Source organism: Colletotrichum siamense (assembly GCF_013390195.1).
Source record: "Colletotrichum siamense strain Cg363 chromosome Unknown KSG_Cg363_contig03, whole genome shotgun sequence".
Classification (NCBI taxonomy): domain Eukaryota; kingdom Fungi; phylum Ascomycota; class Sordariomycetes; order Glomerellales; family Glomerellaceae; genus Colletotrichum; species Colletotrichum siamense.
The window spans coordinates 3927204-3947058 of NW_023501016.1; the positions used below are offsets into that span (position 1 = coordinate 3927204).

Consider the following 19855-nt stretch of genomic DNA (forward strand, 5'->3'; position numbering starts at 1 on the left):
AATTCCGCGTCCCAATCATTTGGCGGACATGCACATCTTATCAAGCACGACGACAACGTCATGCAAAGAGGACAACCTTTGGGGCTCTTTTCTTCCTCCGTCAGTACCAATCATCTCGCAGCTTATGCAAGCTCGATCGGAAGTGTGCGGGCCACAGTCCTCTGTTCGTATCCCGGGCTTCAGGGCAATGCTCAGGAAGCGCTGGTAGCAGTATCAGGACGAAGGGAAAATTCGCCTACGAGTCAAGGTGACACAGCATAACGACCCCTCCGATATTTCCTCCAGTGCCCTGCTTCCTTGTCCAGCGTCAACGGCAACCCCCGCTCGTACAGATAGCTGCGAAGAAAGGCTTCAACGACGTCCTCGTGCAGGGGTCGGGCATCCCCTGTTCCGGCCGAGCTAGACGACCAGGAACCACCCTCAACTCGGAATTCCTCACCCGGCCTTCGACCAACAACCACTAGTTGTCTCCTACACCTGTGCTGTTTACCAGGCAAGGAATACGCCACGCCTCGCACGCTCTTCCTATCGTCCAGTCGCCGCATTCTCAGGCGAAAGGCAACGACGTCTAATGGATGCAAGTTAGAGTGGGATGAACTGGTGGCCCAGCCGACTGAGACATTCTCAACTTGTCAACGCTGTTCAGTGGCCAGAATTCGCACCTTTTTAGGACCATCTCCGAGACCTCATCCTGCCCACGCCCTTCACTAGCTAGATCTATCTCACTTTAGGCCATCCATATTCCCGATTTCACGCCTATTCCGCCCTGCCGCAGGGTCCAGCTCAATCCGTTTACACCCCCCTACTGGATCGCTGATTCCAAATACTCCAGACTTGTTCATCAACGTTTATGTCATTGTTTCTCTCTGACAGAAATCTCCATCTTTCAATTCAACTGCTTTGCAAATCTACCAGAGGCGCTGTCGTCTTCCCTTCCCTTCCCCAGGGGGCTGGCAGCCGCCGTCGCCATATTCCAGACGACTTGGCTAGCGATGCTTCGGAAGGGGACCTACCGAGACCTTTAGCCTTCAACCCTCGTCGACTATCTGCTGCCCGTAGTGACGGCACATTGTGGAACTGCAGTTGATCTTCTGTGCATCATGGGGACGATGACCGCCCAAGACTCGAAACAGGCGCGACGCTCAGAGTTGTTGTGGCGCCTCCCGGTTTAATTCTCCGACCTCAGCTCATCGCGCTCGATTGCTCTTTGGCCCCGGTCCAGCGAAAATCGTCGGTGTCAGCTCACTCCGTCAGATTAGATTTGGTCTTCCAGAATAGCTCGCCATTAGGTTGCGCAGATATTCCAAGGCGTTCCTGGGTTGCCCCTCCTACTACCCAGCCAGAGATACAAATATAGATGGGACGACCAAAGCCACCTCACCGTTCGTCTAAGACAAACGATCCTTGGTAGCCAAGTGCACAGACTAGCGCCACGCTACAAGTCAGAGCGGCCTAGCATCGCGGGAGCGATCTACAGGAACATCAGACAGCCGCTTTGCAGATTCTTCTGCTCAGCTCGACGAAAAGGCTGCCCATCATGAGGGACGCCTGGATTCTCAGTATCATGGTGGCTGGAAAAGAGCCCCAGGACTCACTTCCAAGATAATGACGATTACTTACAAATTCATGACAATCTAGAAGCCACACCATATCCAGACTTCGCACAGAGAGCCGGGTCTAGGTGACACTCTGTTGAATAAATCCGCCTTCTCTTGGCTTACTCGGAGACTAATGCCAGATAACTGTCGACGAGATGATCTCGGGCCTGCTTTGGGACGTCCACCAGCACACCAGGCACTGTTATCGCCACCCCTGTTGTCGGATGACCGCCCGTCTCCCCGCAAACAAAAAGTTCAGCGGTGACAGGGAGACGCTGCCGCATCTGAGAGGCATGCAAGTAGCCGACGAAGGATGCGCCAATCAGGTCTTCAATATTTGCACTCGAATACAATGCAAGGCTTGACCGAATTGCCTCACTGGGACATTCGTCTTGGTGGCAGGCTTTCCAGTTCGTGCTGCTACATGGATTGTGCAAATGGCGGCAACCGGTGAGATCTCGGGGTCTCGAATCTACGCGCTGCATCGTTCCAGTCTGACGGTAACTTCGGGGATCTGCACAATCTGCATTCCATTCCATGAGGGACGCCTCAGCTTACACCGCATCATAGACTTGCTCAAAGTGGAGTACAGCCTCCGAGCATCGCTCATGCAGGAGGCTGCACTAGAAAGACGACAATGTGTGGAAACACCAAGAAACACGGGCCATGGTGGCGATCACTTGTTTCCCTCCAGCATGGCGTTCACTGCCATGCATCATGCTGTGCTGGTCGTCAAGAGTCAGCGAAGATAGGAAGCACGAACACCTTAACGTTCGTAGTCGTCATGATGTTGGTCTCTGACAGACCTTCGGAAATCTTGAGTCGTTTTGTCTCGGTTTCTGGCCACCTCGGCGTGGCCGCGGATTATCCCCATGAGGCTCTGCAGCATGAGTTGTGCAACGTCTTCGGACGACACAAGCAGTGGGATCGGTCGCCGACACATTGTTGGGCCTTTGTTTGCCATGGACATCAGTGGTAAGGAATAATTTGTGTTCAGATGGACAAAGTTGAGAGAAACACGGCCGTTCCCGCAGACTCCACCAATCTCCAGACGTTGTTCTCACGGACCAGCAGCTTAATTGTACGTATGACGACAATGCTTCATCAGGTTTGCAGATTCTCATCGTGTGAGATGCAGCATAACTAACTCACACCCAGTAGAGTCTTTTCGACCTGTTCAGTCCGTCTATATTGCAGAGCTGCATTGCGCATCTGCATGGAAGCTGCAATGGAACGTATGGCTGCAACGTTCACTTCGTCGAAATAAAGAGCTCTAGTCCCGACTTTGTTTTGTACTGCTAAACGACTCCTAGGTCTGGGCGGGTGTGGTCGCCGTCCGGGGCCACTCACACCTTACAAGCTTCGGGTCCGACGCCAGAGGTATCCCCAGCCGCCTCACACGTCGCATGTATGTTGAATCAATGTCGAAATGGGGCGATGTTGTATTGTAGGACGATGACAAGCCGTTTCCCCTGCATCGAGCCAACCTATCGCAACTCCTCGGTCAATTCAGTGGGACAGTCAACAATCCGAAACAGGAGTTGTCACGGACGCCACATTGAAGCTCCTTACATTAGCATGTTCTCTCAGAAAACACATCTTTCCACAAGAATACCCTTCAATATCGGCGTCTCCAGGATACGTCTTAGGTTTGAACCAATATTCGCAACGAGCTGATCGAAACCCCGGACAAGAAACTCCGATTCTGGCTCAAAGGCGTGGCTGGGCTCATCGAGGGCGATGAGCCAGCTCATTTGGAGAGAAACGCAAGTCGAATGAGTCCAAGGTCATAAGGAAAGAACATGTAATGAACCCGAACAAGAAAGACTTATTCATGTAAGGATGCACATTGTACCCGTGGCTGGTAAAGTCTGACATATCGTGGAACAGCCTTGCATCTCACCTACCCGATGTTGACATGTCAAATTTCTCCAACGTAACAGGTCTTCGCTACCGCGTCAAGCTGATGCTCGATAGAGCACAACACGGGGAAGTTCATGTGTCACCAACGAACGGACTCTAGCTCTTTGAGGCTTGACGTTCCTGTGCCGAAGGACATGCTGTTGCGTCTGACGACAAAGCCGTCCACGCTCATGTCGATCACTCCTTCGATTGCGTGTCTGAGAAACACGGTCGAACCGCAAATTCATATCCTGGACCTTGGTGGCTTCAATCTCGGATATTTGCTGAAGTATTGACTCGTCGTTACTCTCTGAGACGATATGGAGATGAGGAGATCCTGGAGTATTACACCATCCATAAGGATCGGTCATGTCGATATGCTGTTGAGATCCCAATCTCGTCAATCGATGATACTTCTGTCCTCTATGGGATCCTCGGAGTGAGCGCCCGGAGACGCAGAAAGAACCCGTCGCACAGCTTCAGGCCAATGCTCGAGCCGCCGATCCATTAGGGGGCGTCACGACGCCATCTGAAGCCGTTTCCAAGATTGGTGGCTCTGGCGCCAACGAGCCGAATAGGCGTGGAAAACGCCAACGATTCAGGGTGGCCCTTTTTCAGTCACAGATCAAGATCTCACGGGATCCCTGTCATGGAGAAACTCGACGAAAATCGTGGCTCTTGGTGTGACACGAACTCAGGGGGACAATAAGCCACCACGGGACCAGAAAACAGGCCCTGTCCGGTTCCTGTCGCTGATTCTTTCAGTGATGCGAACGCTTCGTCGACCATTTGCTAGGAATACATGGGCATTTTTATGCCCCGTCAGCCTTACGGGAAGAAAGAAGCGTGACGGCACACTGCCCGATATCACGAGCAGACCATCCTGGTAAGACCTTGGTTGAGAACGACCAGAATTGCATTTCGTGCGGTACTCATTCCAACGTCCTCTTTTCCCTCAAAGATTGACCAACAGCCTGCTTTCAGCAAAGTACAGAACAGCCCCTTTCTCACTATGCATTCCTCACGTTCACACTTCCGCATCGGCATGTGAGCTTTTCCCCAGAAGATCATAATCATATCTCCGAGTGCGCAACCATCGACTTTGCATTCAAGTCTCCGGCTACTCGGGTCGGTATACTTGTATCAACCTAAATGGTGCGGACAAAGCGCATATTTTACAGATCACCAGCTAACGAGTCAATCCTCGAAAGAGCTTCTCGACGGAAAACATTCAATGCTTGGATTGATGGGGAGCGTCCGGTATCGGACCGTGGCGTGATGTTTGGTGTTTGCTAACAGCATGCTTCTTAGACTTCTCCCCACAAACGGATAACGGTCACGAACCAACTCATCTCCAATGGCGCGCCAACTTTAGGCAGACAAGCTTGGCCCTAAAAGAATGGAATGAGATCAAGCGTTTGGTGCGCAGAGGTTGCCCGAAATGTCGATCACTTTCAATTCCGCGCAAAACATCGGGTTCCGCTGTGGATGCATTGGAGCCCCTACCCCCAAACAGCAAGACGAGACGACGAGGAAGGTTTTTAAGGCTTTCTAGACCCTGGCAAGCAAGTTTCTTGCGGGGGATCATCAGATCAGCTTGATTCGCCTGTTCAGCCGTTCCGCCTTCAATTGGACAGCTTTGGCGAGTCGACAAGGAGCTGGAGAGAGCCTGCCTTCAGCTGCAAGCCACAATATCCGTTTTAGGCCTAAGCCCATGATAGTGTCATTTTTGGGCACCGCTAGACTCCACCACACCGCTAATATGGCAAAACGAACAACACGATATCTGAGTTGTCATCGCCCGAAGGGTGTTATTAGTCTTATTGATGGCATGGCTGTGAATACATGAAGTTCAAGTGAACATCTGGAGTGGTTTTGCTGAACGAAGGTGTCTTTGATGCTGCTGTTGCTTCATCTGATGGACTGATATCGAGCTGGAGACGAGCTTGGAACGAGCAGCTCCCTTGCTTCAACTGAGCCAACATCACGAGTGGGAATGGTCTCGGAAATAAACGAACCTGGAATGATTGCGTGCCGGTCTGCCTTGCAAGGTTGTGAACTTCCGCGCTATCGCAGCCGTCTGTTCGTACCCGCAGCTCGCGAGGCGGAGTTTCCACATGGTCCAATCAATATACACCGACCTGGCACGAACAAGCAACCAAAGCTACAGCTGCTGGACCCTTGGTGTGTCTCTTCTCTGAGGCTCATTGGTGACAGGAACGCCATGGACATTCATGTCCCCCACAGGGCGCGAGCTTCGGCAACTTTTCCCATCCAGCCCCGAGTTGGGCTGCCTGGAGGCTGGTTGTATGCGGGTGTGAGTGGGTGTCTCTGGCTCCCTTTTTCCCGCATGCTCTTTATGAGGGTCCTTCTTATCTGTTCTTCCGCTCGCACCTCGTTCGGTTCTCTCCTTCTGTCATCTTCTCGTTGATACGCGATCCTGAGTTCAGAACCGACGACATGGGCAGATTCATTCGACTGGGAGCTCTTGCTTGCTTGTACCTGGGTGCGGAGTCCAAGGCATTGAGATGGCAAGATGATACCCCAAGCTGGTCTCCTCCTAAGCAGACCATTGCCGCCATGGACATGTTGGAGCTTGGTTTCAGTCCCGCACCGACGGCGGCGCCTGACCCGGGTAACGTTGAGCTCAAGCTGGCCAAGCGCGTAAGAGGTGACGACACTTGTGGTTACATCTCTGGAATATCCAGTAAGTCAGATTGAAGTTAGTCGTGTTTGAAGCATGCATCACTAACCTTTGTCAAGCCGATTCCATTTACTGCGATGTCGGAACATGCGTGATCAACAGCTTCTACTCTGTTGTGGGATGCTGCGGTTCGACCAGCATGTCGGACTGCAAGCTGCCGACTGCCTGTCTCCCATCAAGTTCATCCAGACTTTACAGCAGCGCAGATACTCTTATGCTGTACTGGTAAGTAGTTGCCAATTGCTCTAAGACGCCAAGAGCACTTGTCTGACAACCCCTTGCAACAGCTCTTCTTCAGGACGGCCAGAGTGCAATACATACGTCTACTCTGATTCCGTCTTTTCCAAGTACACTCTCTTCAACTGCGCCGTCACCGAGGCTCGGATCATTGTCTACGCAAACCCAACAGATACTACTGGCGACGCCACCACTGAAGCGACCACAGCCCCGACCTCTGATCGCACCACCGATGGTTTGTCCCCTATCACCAGCTCCGCCTCTCCGAGCGCGGCCACAATCTCCGCCGCATCAAGCGGCGGCGGCTCCTCCACCCCCATTGGTGCCATTGTCGGCGGCGTCGTCGGAGGTTTGGCAGTCATCGCTCTGATCGCCGTCGGCATCTTCTTCATTATCCGCAGCAAGAAGAAGAATAACCAGACCAACAACCAGGCCGCCCCGGGCACGTATAACCCGCAACAACCCCCGCCAGGCCAACAGCCGCAGATGTACCAGACGGCCCCGACGCAGCAACAGCAGCCTTCTCCCGGCGGCTACGCGCCCGCGCCCACCACACCCGGCAACTTCCCGTCCGGCTTCACGCCCGTTGATAACAGGCAGAGCATGCTGAAGCAGCCGTACGACGTCAGCGCAGCGAGCTACGATCACAACAACGGCGTCAGCCCGCCCGCCAGCCCACCTCCCATGAGCCCGTCGCCGACGTACCAGTCCGGTATCCCGGCGTATACGCAGCAGGGGAGCGGACCCAGCCCGACGCAGGGCGGATATCCCGTGCCACAGCAGCAGCAACAACAGCAGCAGCCGCCGCAACAGTTTTACAATGCGCCGCCGCCGGCCCAAACGCCGCCGCAGCAGCAGCAGCAGACATCGACTACATCCCAGACCCACTACCACCACAACAGCTTCGCTTCTGAGTTGCCTGCTACGAGGGGGGACAGCGAGTTGCGCGAGTTGGCTTGAGCCTTGTCGTCAGTGAGGCGAAATGGGGAAAAGTCGGTGTTTTGGATGCGGATGCGATGGATTCTAATGTTTGGAGTTGCTGGGACAGAATGAGATTTGACGTACGGGATATGAAATGGGAACCACTATCATTATTATGTGTAAATGTATACCCAAAGTCTCCTAGCGTAGCTTGGATGGGACTTTTACCATCTCTAATGCAATGCTGGATTGATCAACACACAATATGCTGGATTATGCTGGAGGTGAAGTACTTCATTTACAAACGGCTCTGTCTGTCCCTGCGCCAAGGGGTATTTGGATTGTCCTCCCGACCCGGAACGAATTGGTCCACGGCCAAAGTGTTGAGGAAGCCCGGATGGACTTGGTCCAGGCTCGTAACGCCACACATTTTCATCGTCGTCTCCAACTCGTCTCGGAGTACTATTCCATCCCGTTAGTCAAGATCTTGGCACTACAATATCGAGGGAAAGACAACTCACTCTCGACATATCGCTCAACGCCCTCAGCGCCGTAATTGAGCGCATATAACAAACCCCTCCCGACGCCGACGGCCTTGGCCCCGAGACACAACGCCTTGAAAATGTCGGTGCCGCGCGAGATGCCCCCGTCAACGTACACCTCGAGCTTGTCGAACACGTGCGGGCAGTTCTTCTGCAGCTCGAGCAGGACCATGACGGTCGCGGGCGAGGTGTCGAGGCTGCGGCCGCCGTGGTTCGAGAGCACGATCGCCTCAACGCCCGCGGCGGCCGCGCGCTCGGCGTCCATCCACGTCTGGATCCCCTTGAGCACGATGGGCATGCCGGGCACGGTGCGCCGCAGCCAGGCGATGTCGGACCAGTTGACGGACGCGTCGATGTAGTCGCCCATGATGCGCCCGATGGCGCCGCCCTTGGCGTCGTTGCCGGCCTTGGCGCCCGAGATGGGGGACGAGCCGATGGAGGCGTCGGAGCGCACGCGCTCGTCGGCCTCGCGCTTGCCGGGGATGGGGGCGTCGATAGTTAGAAAGAGGGCCTTGGCGCCCTGGGCCTGGGCGGAGCGGATGAGGCGCTCCGAGTTGGCGCGGTTCTTGTCGACGTAGAGCTGGAAGAAGACGGGGACGTCGTAGGGCTTTGGGGGGGAGAAGGCGGCGTGCGCGGCGAGGATCTCGGCGAGCGGGAAGGAGGCGCTGACGGAGACGCCCTGGGGGATGCCGGCGGCCTTGCAGCCGCGGCCGAGCTCCTTCTCGCCGTCCGGGTGGAAGAGGCGGGCCATGGCGGTGGGCGGGCAGAAGATGGGGGAGCGCATGGGGTTGGCGAGCATTGTGGTGGAGGTGTCCACGGCGGACACGTCGACGAGGACGCGGGGCCGGAGGCCGATGAGGGAGTAGGCGGAGGCGTTGAGGCGTTTGGTGTGCAGGTCTGTCGCGGCGGAGGAGACGAAGGCCCAGGCTTTCGGGGTGAAGGACGTCGAGGCGGCCTCTTCGAAGTCGTGGGCGCTGATGAGGGTATCCAGTGGTGGTTTTGAGGGTGGTGGTGGTGGTGCTGCTGCTTTTTGCCCGTCTTGCCTCTCATCGTTGGGGGAGGTCATGTTGGCCGGCTGGGCGTGCTGGGTCTGCTTCGGTTTGGGCATGGCTGCGCCCGGGGCGAGAACGCCTTTGAGGTGGGCGGCGGGCAGAGTCGACTTTACGAGGTTGGGCCCGTGAACTTCGGAGTAGACGTCCGTCGCGTCTTTGCCGGCGCACTGCAGGATCACGGCGATACCGCCGGGGTGTTCGCGGACGAAGTCGGAAAAGTCCCACACGTTGCCGTCGATGACGAGCCAGATGTCGTTGAGGGTGTTGTGCTTGGATATCTCGGCTGGTGTCAGCGTCGGCGGCATGGTGAGACGTGTAGTTGTTGACGTGAAGGTAGAAACATGTTTGTGACGGGCGATGATGATTACATATATGTATGCTCGACCTCGGGCCGGGACCGCTCAGGCGGTTCGTTCGTCTGAGATGCAACGGCGCCGAGGGGTAGTCGAGGTCTCGGGCGGCATTACGCCGAACGGGGTCGGTGTGGGGGAGGATCCCCCCCCGGGTATCCGGCATCGGGTAGGTAAGCTGGCAACCTAGGTAGGGGTAAGGTATCCCGCGGGTTCTGATGGGCGGGTTCCCCAGGGGGAACTCACTCGCTAAAAGGATGCACGGACGGCAGCTGGCTGTCATGAATGTAAATCACCGAGACGGCATTGGACGTTCTTTTTTTCGGCTGCATGGCCGCCAACAGCACTTTATCTTTATTTTTGATTCTCATCCCAGATCACCCCGCCAAGGCCTTCCCGATCAGACTCAGCGCCCTCTCGCTGTGGTTCATCTTGAGCGCGATCTGGCGGCCGGGCTCGCTCATCTTGGCCCACGTCTTTTGCAGGATGCCAATGATCTTGGCCTCGTCAATCTCCTCCTTGCTCTCGAAGTCGTCAAACTGGTCGTCGAGGAAGACCAGACAGGCGACGTCCTCTAGGACCTGCGTCTCCTCGTCCTTGCTCAGGTTCTCCTTGCGGATCAGCGCCGCCACGCGGTCGACGTCCTCGGCGGGCAGCGGCGGCTGGATCTCCGCGGACGACGACAACAGCTCGGCCACCTGCGTCGCGGCCTGGGACTTGAGCTTGGCGCGCCAGGTGAGGTAGCCCGGGCGCGTCATTGGGTATGTGTTGCGGGGGATCTCCCATCTAGAAGGGTTGTGCGTGTGAGTTGCAGTGGTTCCTCTTTTTAGATTGTCCCTTGTCTCATGTACTTTGCACATCTCGTCATGGATATTCATGCTTAAATCAATGCGTAATGAAGAAATGGAGAGTGTCTAACCTCCTGAAGTGCTGGGCTCGGCAGGCCAGTTGCAGCACGGGGGGCGCCGCGGGACATCGCACCGCCAGCCAGCGCGTCATTTTGTGGGCATAGTGAAGCTCAAATGTGATATCGGCGGCGGCGGTCGAGGGTCTGGGGTCTTGCTTGTGGGCCTCGTCAATCAGCTCGAGAGCCTTAAGGTAGTTTGGTGGTAGGTCGGGCAGTGCCATCTTGGGTGAGTGAGCAAGATGGTGTGGTTCACTGCTAATCGGGTGTGGTTATTGGGTAGGTGCTGAGAGAGAGAGCGATGATGGTTCGTTTCAAACTTCAGTGTGAGAAGTCATGCTCCCTGACAAGGGCAAAAAAAGGCTTCAAAGCCCGGCGGGTGATTGACTATCTGCAACCACTAATAGCGCAGCGCCCCAACCAACTGGAACCCACTCCGTTCCACGCGGGATGAGTAAGCTGGTTCCCTGATTGGGCTGCCGCCGGAGCATCGCCCGTAGCACCACCATTCTTCAGTGAGAGCCTCAAACCGCGCCCCGGACCTTGTCGTTAACATCAGATTGATATGAGCGTCGGGTTGCAAATGCCAGCGAATTCCCACTCAACATCACACTCCGCACGTCGCACAATTAACGCCTATTCTGGAGACTGCCAATACAATGTTGGACACAGCCATTTGGTTGACGCCATCGGCAAGCTCCAGTCGCCGGTCTCGCCTGCTCTAGACTCTGGCAGACTTTATTGTACCGTGTGTGTGTTTGGTCCCTTCGTCCCATGTTGTCGTGTCTGACGCCAGCTATTGATGTTTGGCCCCTCTCACCCTCTTTTTTTCTGGTTCTCGATCGCCTCGACGGGTTTGACACTTTGGAGGTCTTAGAGGCCGTATTAATAGAATTGAGGGGCCACTTCCTGGTCTTTGTAGTCGCAGCCGGCTTCGAGTGGTTTGACGGGTTTCTCCCTCAGAATTCACTGCCACAGTTGATTCGTTTTTCCGACACTTGCTCTGGACCACTCGTGCGGGTAGATATTTCTGGAGCTGAGTCCGGTTGGGAAGGAGCTCGTTTAGGATCCGTCGCAGTGAGAATCCGATTTTGCTGAACTCTCGGCCGCTCCTTCCTCAGCACCTTCGTCCATCTACTCATCAACCCCACCACCACCATCTCTCCACAACGTTCACTTCCACCTCGACAACTACCACCTCCATCTTCACAACAACAAACAATAGATCGCATCAATTGTTTGGTATAAATTAGGATTCACTCCCTTTCGCTGAATAACCCCAGTCCCAAAAATCGGACAACAAAAATTAACCAACCGCAAGTTCATCACCACCCCGCGCTTTCCGGCCTCAGCTCACTAACAATATCCTAGGCCTCCTATCCTCCACAAAGACATCAATCCACAACATTTCACTACTGCTTTTACCACCTCTTCGCCAAACCTTTCATCTTCTCCTCGCCCTGACTTTTCAGCAACATTCACCATCGCCCGTGCTACTGCAATCACATGTCACTGCTACAATGACGGGCACAAAGGCTGGTGGCTCTCACAGCCATAACCTTACTGTTGTCAAGGACAACGACGACGCTTCTTCAATCACAGCGGTGACAATCGAATCGGACTCTGATGCTAGCAGCACCATTACCCTGGTCGATCTTTTTCCCGACCTTGCCATCTTAGACAGCGACGCTGCCGGCGACACCTCTGCTGAGTCCACTGACGCTACGAGCTCTCAGGTCAGCAGCACCGGTGATGAGCAATCCACAAACGCAGACAACGAGGCCTGCGCCAAGAAGTCAGGCGACGCCAATTCCAGCAAGCAGAAGGGAAAAGCTGTCGAAGTTGAGAGCGAATCCGCAGAGACATCAGCTGCAGAGAGTACCAGTGGAAACGAATCGACATCTGAAGCGGCATCATCTGAGGCAGGCACCGAAGAGGCAGCTGCAGCTGATTCCACAACCTCTGGCGAGGCTTCCTCCAGCGAAGTGGCTTCTACGGATGGAGCATCAGATGCCTCAACCAGCGCAAAGCCATCAACCCCAGGCAACTGGACAGACTCGGAGGATGCCTTGATCATAAGCATGAAGGAGGGCGGCGAGACCTGGGCAGCCATTGGAAATGCCATGAACCGAGGGAAGAACGAGGTCAAGAAGCGCTGGCACGTGGTGAAGGCCAACCGGGCCAATTCGACCGAGTCTGGAGGCGATACTCAGACCGACAAGAGCGCAGAGTCAACCGAGGAGAAGGAGCCTGGGCCTACGGCGGAGGCGAAGCAGAGTAAGGGAAAGGAGCTGCAGAATGTCGAAAGCACCAAGCCGAAGAACGCCAAAGATGATGCGACAGGCTGCAAGAAGAAGGGCAAGGAGCAGAAGGTTGCTTGCGACAAGGAGAAAATCAAGGAGCCCAAACAGAAGAAGCAGAAGAAGAAGCCCGTCGTAAAGGAGCCGGTTGCAGAGAAATCCGAGTCTGAAGATGACGACGCAGAGAGCTCGTCCTATCGCGAGCGCATGAATCTACTCCGAGACACGTCGTCTGAGTCCGAGTCGCCTGCTACCAGCGGCGATGACGCAGATGCGCCCGGCTACTACGAGCGGGAGGTTGCTCGCCAGGAGCGATATATTCGTCGACACGTCCACCCTCAACTCTACCCTGTTCCGCCTGCCGCCCGCGCGCCAAGCCCAGCAGACAAAAGGCAGCGGCGGGACGATGCCATCCTCGCGGCCGTGGCTTCGAGACGAGAGGCTACGAAGTGGCTGGAGATGCAGGCCAATTTCTTCAACGTCACTGGCCGTATGGTTCCCCTCCACCTGATCAAGGCGAGATGTGAGGCCGAGGAGGATCGAGGCAAGGCGGCTGGCGTCCGCACTTGGGCTTCTTCTGTCGCAGGAAGCCAGGACTTGCTCGATCCTGAGGAGCAGCCTGAGGTCCCCGAGGATGCTCTCCTGAGCGATGACGATTGACGACTGACTACATTAACACCCCCGCGCGACTGACACGACATTTCGCTTTCGTCCCTTCTCCTCCACTTATGAGATGATGATTGATGATGACAGCGTTTTTGATATCCGGTTGAGAGGCAGTGGGAAGTAATTTTCGTGCAAGTTGTGGGGTGAAAGTCGGGCCAGAAAAGCGATGCTTATTTTAAAGATTGCTTGGGAACAGAACGAAGCTGTTGGTTGGGCAAGAACGAACGAACGGGAAAATGGACGTGGGACGTGGGAACAGATTCACATAGATCTGCTTTTCTTTTTTGCTTTTCTCTCTTTTCTTAGGGGCGTTTTGGCAGGCCCTTTTGTGTGTATGGGCAAGAACAAGGGTTTTTGAGGAAGGGATATTGGGTTCTGGTTTAATAGGAGTTACGGATAATCACGCCAAATGGAATACCCCCTTTAGTTTCTCTTGCAACAAGACCAACAAATTGGAGTCGGCATAAAAGTTTGACTGTGAAGTGATGTGCTGTGAACAATTGAACTCTGATGGATGAAAGTTGGGTGACATAGAAACATTGACACACTCAGCATGACAGGGCCATGTGGGACAGAGGCGTCGAAGAAATTGGGCAAGTTTCCAATTTTCCGGGGAGAAATGTACAATCCACCACCCATTGCGTAGGAACAGGGTATCATGGAACCAGATATTACAACAAGACACACAAACACCGCTGCCGCCATTGCGCGGACCGCGTCTCCCAAAACCCTCCTCCTTTTTCGACTACTCTTGCCAGAGTCTGTCCAATATCCAACCAAGTATAAGTACAAGTGTAAAGGAGCTTCGAGTATTACCAAGAGCTCGCAATGTTTATTATGTGCAGTCCTCCATCCTGCTGCTTTTGACAGTCAAATGTCTGGGATGGCTGAGACCAAGGCGATCTGAGACTGGCGGGTCATCTCGTCCCCAACACTCAGAGATGGTGAGCCCCATGACAATCTGCCATTCGGGACGCTGAAGCCCCGCCTCTCCTGGTCCGACGTCACGATGAGACGCAATACTCCCTGGCATCGGTGGCTGTATCGTCTCTTCGTCCTTGGCTTGCCGGAAAGCTTCGTCCAAGTGTCGTTGCCAGGGTCATCAACGTTCGTTTGAACACCGGATGGAGATGTTGTGAGGCCAACACTGCTGATGACCTCTCCGTCATTCAAGAAGAAAGTCCGCCATTGCTCATCTTTCAAATGGGGTTCTCCATGCCGGGGGCCATCGTGGTGCCCGGTGGTGCCGGGCTCGGGCTCGGCCCTTTGGTCAACGTGTTGTTGCTCGAACCCAGCCCGCGCTTCATCATCTTGCCCAAGACGGTGACCAGCTCACAAGCATCGGCAAACATGTCGTCATCCATACCCTCCGTCGCTTCGTACACTTCGGAGATGGTGTCCTTGGCTAGCTTGCGGCTTCCGTCATAGTCGTGAACGCAGTCGTACAGGAACGCAGAGTACTCCGTCTTGGCCGACAGTCGCAGCGAGTGCGAGCCCCAGAGATGCTCATCGGCCAGCGCAATGGCCTCCTTGAAGTACTTGTGAGCCTCAGGGAGGAAGTCTCGTGGCGGCTCGAGGAAGGCGGCCGGTAAATCCGACCCATTACGAGGAGCGAACCCCGGCGGAGGGTTTACCGGACCGCCCTCGAGAGCATGCGTTGGCTGTATGGAACCTTGCGACGAGTTCCAGTCCTCCCTGGCAATCCCCTTGCCTTTGTCCAGTCTGGGTGGTGTCAGGCCGGCCATTGTGTCGGGGGTCGAAATACCCATTGTCGAAACAGAGGGCTTGTTGTGGAACAGGACAAAAATGTGATAAAACGATGCTCGCAACTTGAGTGCCAAGACGCGAAGCTCAGTGTGATTACCGACCATGGGGATCACATATTGCTGAAGCATGACTAGACCTTCTCGCGAAAGCCATATTATGTGAAAAATGAGGTCGAGGGATTGAGGTGCGCGGGAAGGGTCAGGGCGGCGTTGCTTCTTTGCGACGACGAGCTGCTCTGCGAGGCTGAGTGAGAGACCAAGGATCTTGTAGAGCATAGACGACAGAAGAGGGTTGTCCGTCTCGACGGCCTTGGCCCATTTGCCGAGGAACTTCTGGTCAACCTCGGAAGAAGCCATCGAGGCTTTTGGGATTGATGAAGCGGTTGTTAGGTGGGTCGCGCCTGCCTTGCCTTATCAACGGTGAAGGTTTTCAGACGAGATACTGAAGCGAACACGTCAGGGATAACCAAGACGGGCTGACGGGGTCAGAATCGTCTGCGGGAAACACCAATTCGATCGCGCGATTCAGGAATCAGGTTCGATGAGAAAGCTGATCAAGTCTGAGCGATGGGTGTCGGTTATGATGAGAGTGAGTGAGAAGTCAGTCCCGGGTGGAAGTCGGACGATTGAGCTGGTGATTTCCTGAGTATGCGCCGTCGGGTGTAGTCGTGGCACTCTTGATTAAAAAGCTGTGTTTGTTAGTACCTAATCAGCAGCAAAACAGTCTCATCAATTGAGATGCAGAGGCAAATACTCACGGATATGATACATTACAGTGAGTGAGACGGAAGTTGGTTGGTAAAATAAGGCCGATTGGAGGGATGCTTAAGGCGAAAGACGGCTAGCAAGTTACTGAGATAGGCTGAGACTCAAACGGCAAAACGATTACGGAATGGCCTGTTTTCGCAGAGAGCATTGCGATGTTGACCGTGATTTTGTTCAGCTGTCGTTGTGAGGCCTTATTAGAAGCAACTGCAGGCTGAAGCTGTCAATTGGCCTGCGAGGACAATCCCTGGAGGAAAAACGAGCGTAAGAAGGGACAAGCCGGTCTGGAAGAAAGCGGTGAGAGGCTGGCGCTGGCGTGGCGGAATTAAGAGCCGGACGTTATTGGTGTCGACCAAAGAGAAAAGCGAGGTCGGTTGGGTTGAATCGGGCGGCCGGTGGCAGTTGGAACTGTCGAATTGAAGGGTGACGAGGGGCTGTAGTCGAGCGAGTGCTATGAGGGCATCTCGAGGACGGTCGAAATGTATCGATCGACAGGCGGCAGCAAGGCAGACAGGTTTTGAGATGGGTAGAGGCGATGTAATGTAAGGTAATGTAGGTAGCTGCAGGATATATGTGCCCTAAAGGAGAGGTGCAGACACAGACGCAGGAGGACTGGGGCGCGCGGTCGTATTGTGCATGAACGAGTGTGGGCCTGGGCGAGAGAAGTAAGGTAAGGTAGCTGCGGGCTGGCCGTGGAGTCTGAGAGGTCGAGAGTTGCGAATGGAGGCGCTTTCTGGGCACGAGCGCAGCTACAGGCGACAGGTGACTGCGGCTCGACGTACGTAGGCTGACGGTGCTTGGGTTCGGGCGCCGATGAGATGAGATGAGGTGGGAGGCGACGGCGTTGGTGAGTTGAGGTGGTACGGGAGGAGAGAGGGCGAATGAAGTCCAAATTAGATGGTTGGCTGAGGGTGGGAGAGATGCTGCAAGATGAGTTGTCCGACTCTCGGGAGGCTACGTCTGGTAAGGTACCTTCACGCGGCGCGCACCGTGTCAATGGGCAGCCAAGAGCTCTGAGCCTGACGTGGGAAGTGAGGTGGGATAAGCGGAAGACGGCGGCAGGGACGTAATGCGCAATGTGCCGTTGGATTGGGAAGAAAACGGAAGAAGCGAAAGAGATGGGAGAGATATGCACGAGGCCAGTATTCGTAACATGGTCGTGTAAAGGCCGGGGCTGGGAAAGACATTGGAGGGAGATGACGGGAGCGAAGAGGCAAGTACCTTTCCATGAAAAATCGAACCAGGCAGAGGCAGGCACCTGAGGACGAGGTACCTCGGGCGGGAAAGGCATGCCCATGCCCAGAGCTGGAGCTTGGCCGGGCTCGAAGCTGGCTGGCCTGGGGAGCTGCTGGCCTCCATGGGCTGCCACTTTTACTGATGCAATGCAGGAATATTCGTGCCGTACTGCGTAGGTCCTGTTTCCCACGAACTGGCCGGGGCTACGGGGGTAAGAAAGATGCGCTAAAATGGGACCCTAAGGCCCGCTTCTGGTAGCATTGGATCGGATCCAATTGCCCCAGGCCCCCAGCTGGAGGGGGACTTGGGACCCAAATGACCGCAAAGACACCACCAAGGTGACACTGGCAGTATCCGTACCGCCGTCTGTTCGTCGTCTGCATCCACCGCCTGCCTTCATCCTCGGCATTCTCCTTTTCAAGACCGCTGGCCGAGCAAACAGAACTCTGATTGACATCACCTCATTCATCTATCATCTATCGCACTTGGCCGTCTTCTCTGTCGCAAATTGCCCTTGCCGTCCCAACTCCCCATGTGGCAGGCAAACTGACTTTTTGAGCTTCCTTCGTCCGAACCCTAGCATGTTTCTTCTGCCCAAGGATGCATTTGCGCAAACTGACGCCGAGACACGATAGCGCGGCGCTTTCGTTTTGACGCGCGGGATCGAGCCCGAGACAGGCCGACTACCGATCACTCACTCGCTCGCGCTCTTAAGGGTCCGCGGGGTTCTGACAGTCGGCCAGACCAAAGCAGTCGACGGACCACCTACTAGAGAATATCTACTCGGGCACATGGTTCTAACAATTCTTGCCGCAACGGCTAAGATGCAAGCAATGCGGATAATACATGCAAATCAGTTTCAAGAGTGCATGCTTACCCGCCGTCCATCTCATACCACCCGCGGCTGAGACACGAGAAAGATACCATCTCGCTTCTCGCACGCACTTCCGCCTCGGTAACCGACACGATTGTTGCTTTTCTCTCTCCCTCGCCCGCCAGCAGTCTGAAGGCAGGTCGAATGCACCCACACAGACGCTGCACTGATGGCTTGCCTTGCCGCTGATGAAGTGGTCGATTGTAGTGGCGATGCGAATTCAACGGCGGGGTCATCTGGGTTCAGGAATTCCGAGCGGTACAACGTGGTCGACTGTCGCATTCCGATCCATGATCTATCCCGTCGACCTCGAACACCAACGGGGGGTCCCGTGCGACTGTCACCCCCATCTGGGGGTTTCAGAGCACCAAACCCACCTTCCGAAACAAAACGCTGCTTGAGAAGCGTGGTGTATTCACCGACAGGTTGCACAATTCCTCATGTGCGAGGGCAAGACGATGCAGAATGGTCCAAGTTGTTCGTCGAGGAATTAATTTGTGCTCTCACACAACGGTACGTACGGATACGTCCATTTACCTCACCTGGCTTGACGACCCGCTAACGTTTGGCCGTGGTCCCTGTTTCGTGGCAACCCGGTCGAGCTAATCCTATCCTGCTTTAGTGTCGAGCCTCCTCCATTCTGGCCAACGGGACGCCGCGCGCCTTCTCAAAGCAGGGAACGTCCCTCAGCCCCGAACAAAGTGCATCCCAGCCACCCCATTTTCAGTGTAAGCTGCCTGCTTCAAGAATCTTCCTGATCTCAGCTGCCATCACCGGCCTTCTGCAACGCCTCCTGGAATACCTAATGGTGCCAGCGCATCATTTGACTGCACGGCCACGGCCACGGCCACGATCGCTATCGCTACTACCACGGTCTTCTTAGTCCTCTGAACGTCACGCCTCCGCGAGGCCTCTCAGCACCCTGCCCGTCAGCCCCGCCAATGAGAGCCTAACAGGACCCTTCCACCTCTGTTGGAGCTTGTAACGACATTCACTGCCTCAAGTGAGGCAATGCAATAGTCCTCTACCGGTTGAAGCTGTGTACTCTGGGCGATAGAAACTTGGGGGTCCATCTGCTTACTTGCTGAGCCAGCTACTGGTGCATACGACCCATAGGATGGAAGCCTTGCGGGCCGTCATATCTGCGGCCAACCCCATACCATTCAATCAAGGACCAATGGGTTCTTCGGTGACCCAACCCTCTCGTCGTGGGCTTCCTAGTAATCCACGGTTGTTTGAAGCACGACCTGACGTATGCCGGAGCGGGCAGTAGCCACAAGCAGGAGCCTTGAACTGGCGGTGAAGACACCGTTATCCGAGACTTACACGACGCTTCATCAAACACTCGAACCCCCAAACCAGCTCTTAACTCTGACAGGACATACTTCTTTCGCCTTTGTTGCAAGGATATACGGGGCCTAGAGATGCTGCGGCCAAAGGCCCTGGGAAAGCCCAACCTGATTTCGAAGTACCCGCCCGCGACCCTTCGAGTTGGTATCGCTACACGTCGACATGACTGCATGAAATGCCACCAATGCAGTCGTCAGGCTTGCAGTACGGATGCGTTCATCGACATGCGTTGTCAGTGCTCTCGAAGGGGCAAACAGGCAGTATCAGCCTGAAAGTCACAATGCGGCGCGCCATCGTACAGCACAGTGCAAAGCCACTTCTCCGTCAATCCATCGAAAGCCGACTTGGGCTCCCTCACTCGTCACACGACAGGTCCCAGATCATGGACTGCAGCCCTATCTGTCACGATCAAGTCTCAAACGGACTGGTCTTTCCCGAGATGGTTCAGCTACGGCATTTTCGCTCAGGTCGGTTCAACTTGCCTCACCACTTGCCCAAGCCCATCCCAAGACATCATGACGCCGTTGGGCACTCGGTGAACTGGCACGTGGACGCAACAAGAAGCCAGTGCAACCCCCCGTTTGCCAACTGTCAAGTCCAGGGCCTGGGCAAACTGCTTCCGAAGTAGCTCTGTTCCTGTGCTTTCAAATGAAAACACGCTCAAACCGAACCCACGGACTCGATTTGG

At 55.1% G+C, this 19855-nt stretch overlaps 6 protein-coding genes across 6 annotated transcripts; 3 read left to right on the top strand and 3 right to left on the bottom strand.

The window, feature by feature from the left end:
- Positions 1-3516: 3516 nt before the first annotated feature.
- Positions 3517-4747, top strand: CGCS363_v005030 (uncharacterized protein; the record flags this gene model as incomplete). Its single annotated transcript, XM_036636879.1, has 3 exons — positions 3517-3587; positions 4490-4547; positions 4712-4747. The coding sequence occupies 3 exons, from the start codon at positions 3517-3519 to the stop codon at positions 4745-4747; spliced, it is 165 nt and encodes a 54-aa protein (XP_036498244.1).
- A 1213-nt stretch (positions 4748-5960) lies between these two features.
- Positions 5961-7401, top strand: CGCS363_v005031 (uncharacterized protein; the record flags this gene model as incomplete). Its single annotated transcript, XM_036636880.1, has 3 exons — positions 5961-6207; positions 6264-6429; positions 6492-7401. 3 exons carry the CDS (start codon positions 5961-5963, stop codon positions 7399-7401), a joined length of 1323 nt encoding a protein of 440 aa, XP_036498245.1.
- Positions 7402-7660: 259 nt separating this feature from the next.
- On the bottom strand, positions 7661-9261 carry CGCS363_v005032 (Cytochrome b2; the record flags this gene model as incomplete). Its single annotated transcript, XM_036636881.1, has 2 exons — positions 7661-7824; positions 7884-9261. The coding sequence occupies 2 exons, from the start codon at positions 9259-9261 to the stop codon at positions 7661-7663; spliced, it is 1542 nt and encodes a 513-aa protein (XP_036498246.1).
- A 422-nt stretch (positions 9262-9683) lies between these two features.
- Positions 9684-10434, bottom strand: CGCS363_v005033 (uncharacterized protein; the record flags this gene model as incomplete). Its single annotated transcript, XM_036636882.1, has 2 exons — positions 9684-10092; positions 10226-10434. The coding sequence occupies 2 exons, from the start codon at positions 10432-10434 to the stop codon at positions 9684-9686; spliced, it is 618 nt and encodes a 205-aa protein (XP_036498247.1).
- Positions 10435-11730: 1296 nt separating this feature from the next.
- Positions 11731-13170, top strand: CGCS363_v005034 (uncharacterized protein; the record flags this gene model as incomplete). The annotated part of the gene is made up of 1 exon (XM_036636883.1): positions 11731-13170. The coding sequence occupies one exon, from the start codon at positions 11731-11733 to the stop codon at positions 13168-13170; it is 1440 nt and encodes a 479-aa protein (XP_036498248.1).
- A 1205-nt stretch (positions 13171-14375) lies between these two features.
- CGCS363_v005035 (uncharacterized protein) lies at positions 14376-15299 on the bottom strand (the record flags this gene model as incomplete). Its single annotated transcript, XM_036636884.1, has 1 exon — positions 14376-15299. One exon carries the CDS (start codon positions 15297-15299, stop codon positions 14376-14378), a length of 924 nt encoding a protein of 307 aa, XP_036498249.1.
- Positions 15300-19855: the final 4556 nt, after the last annotated feature.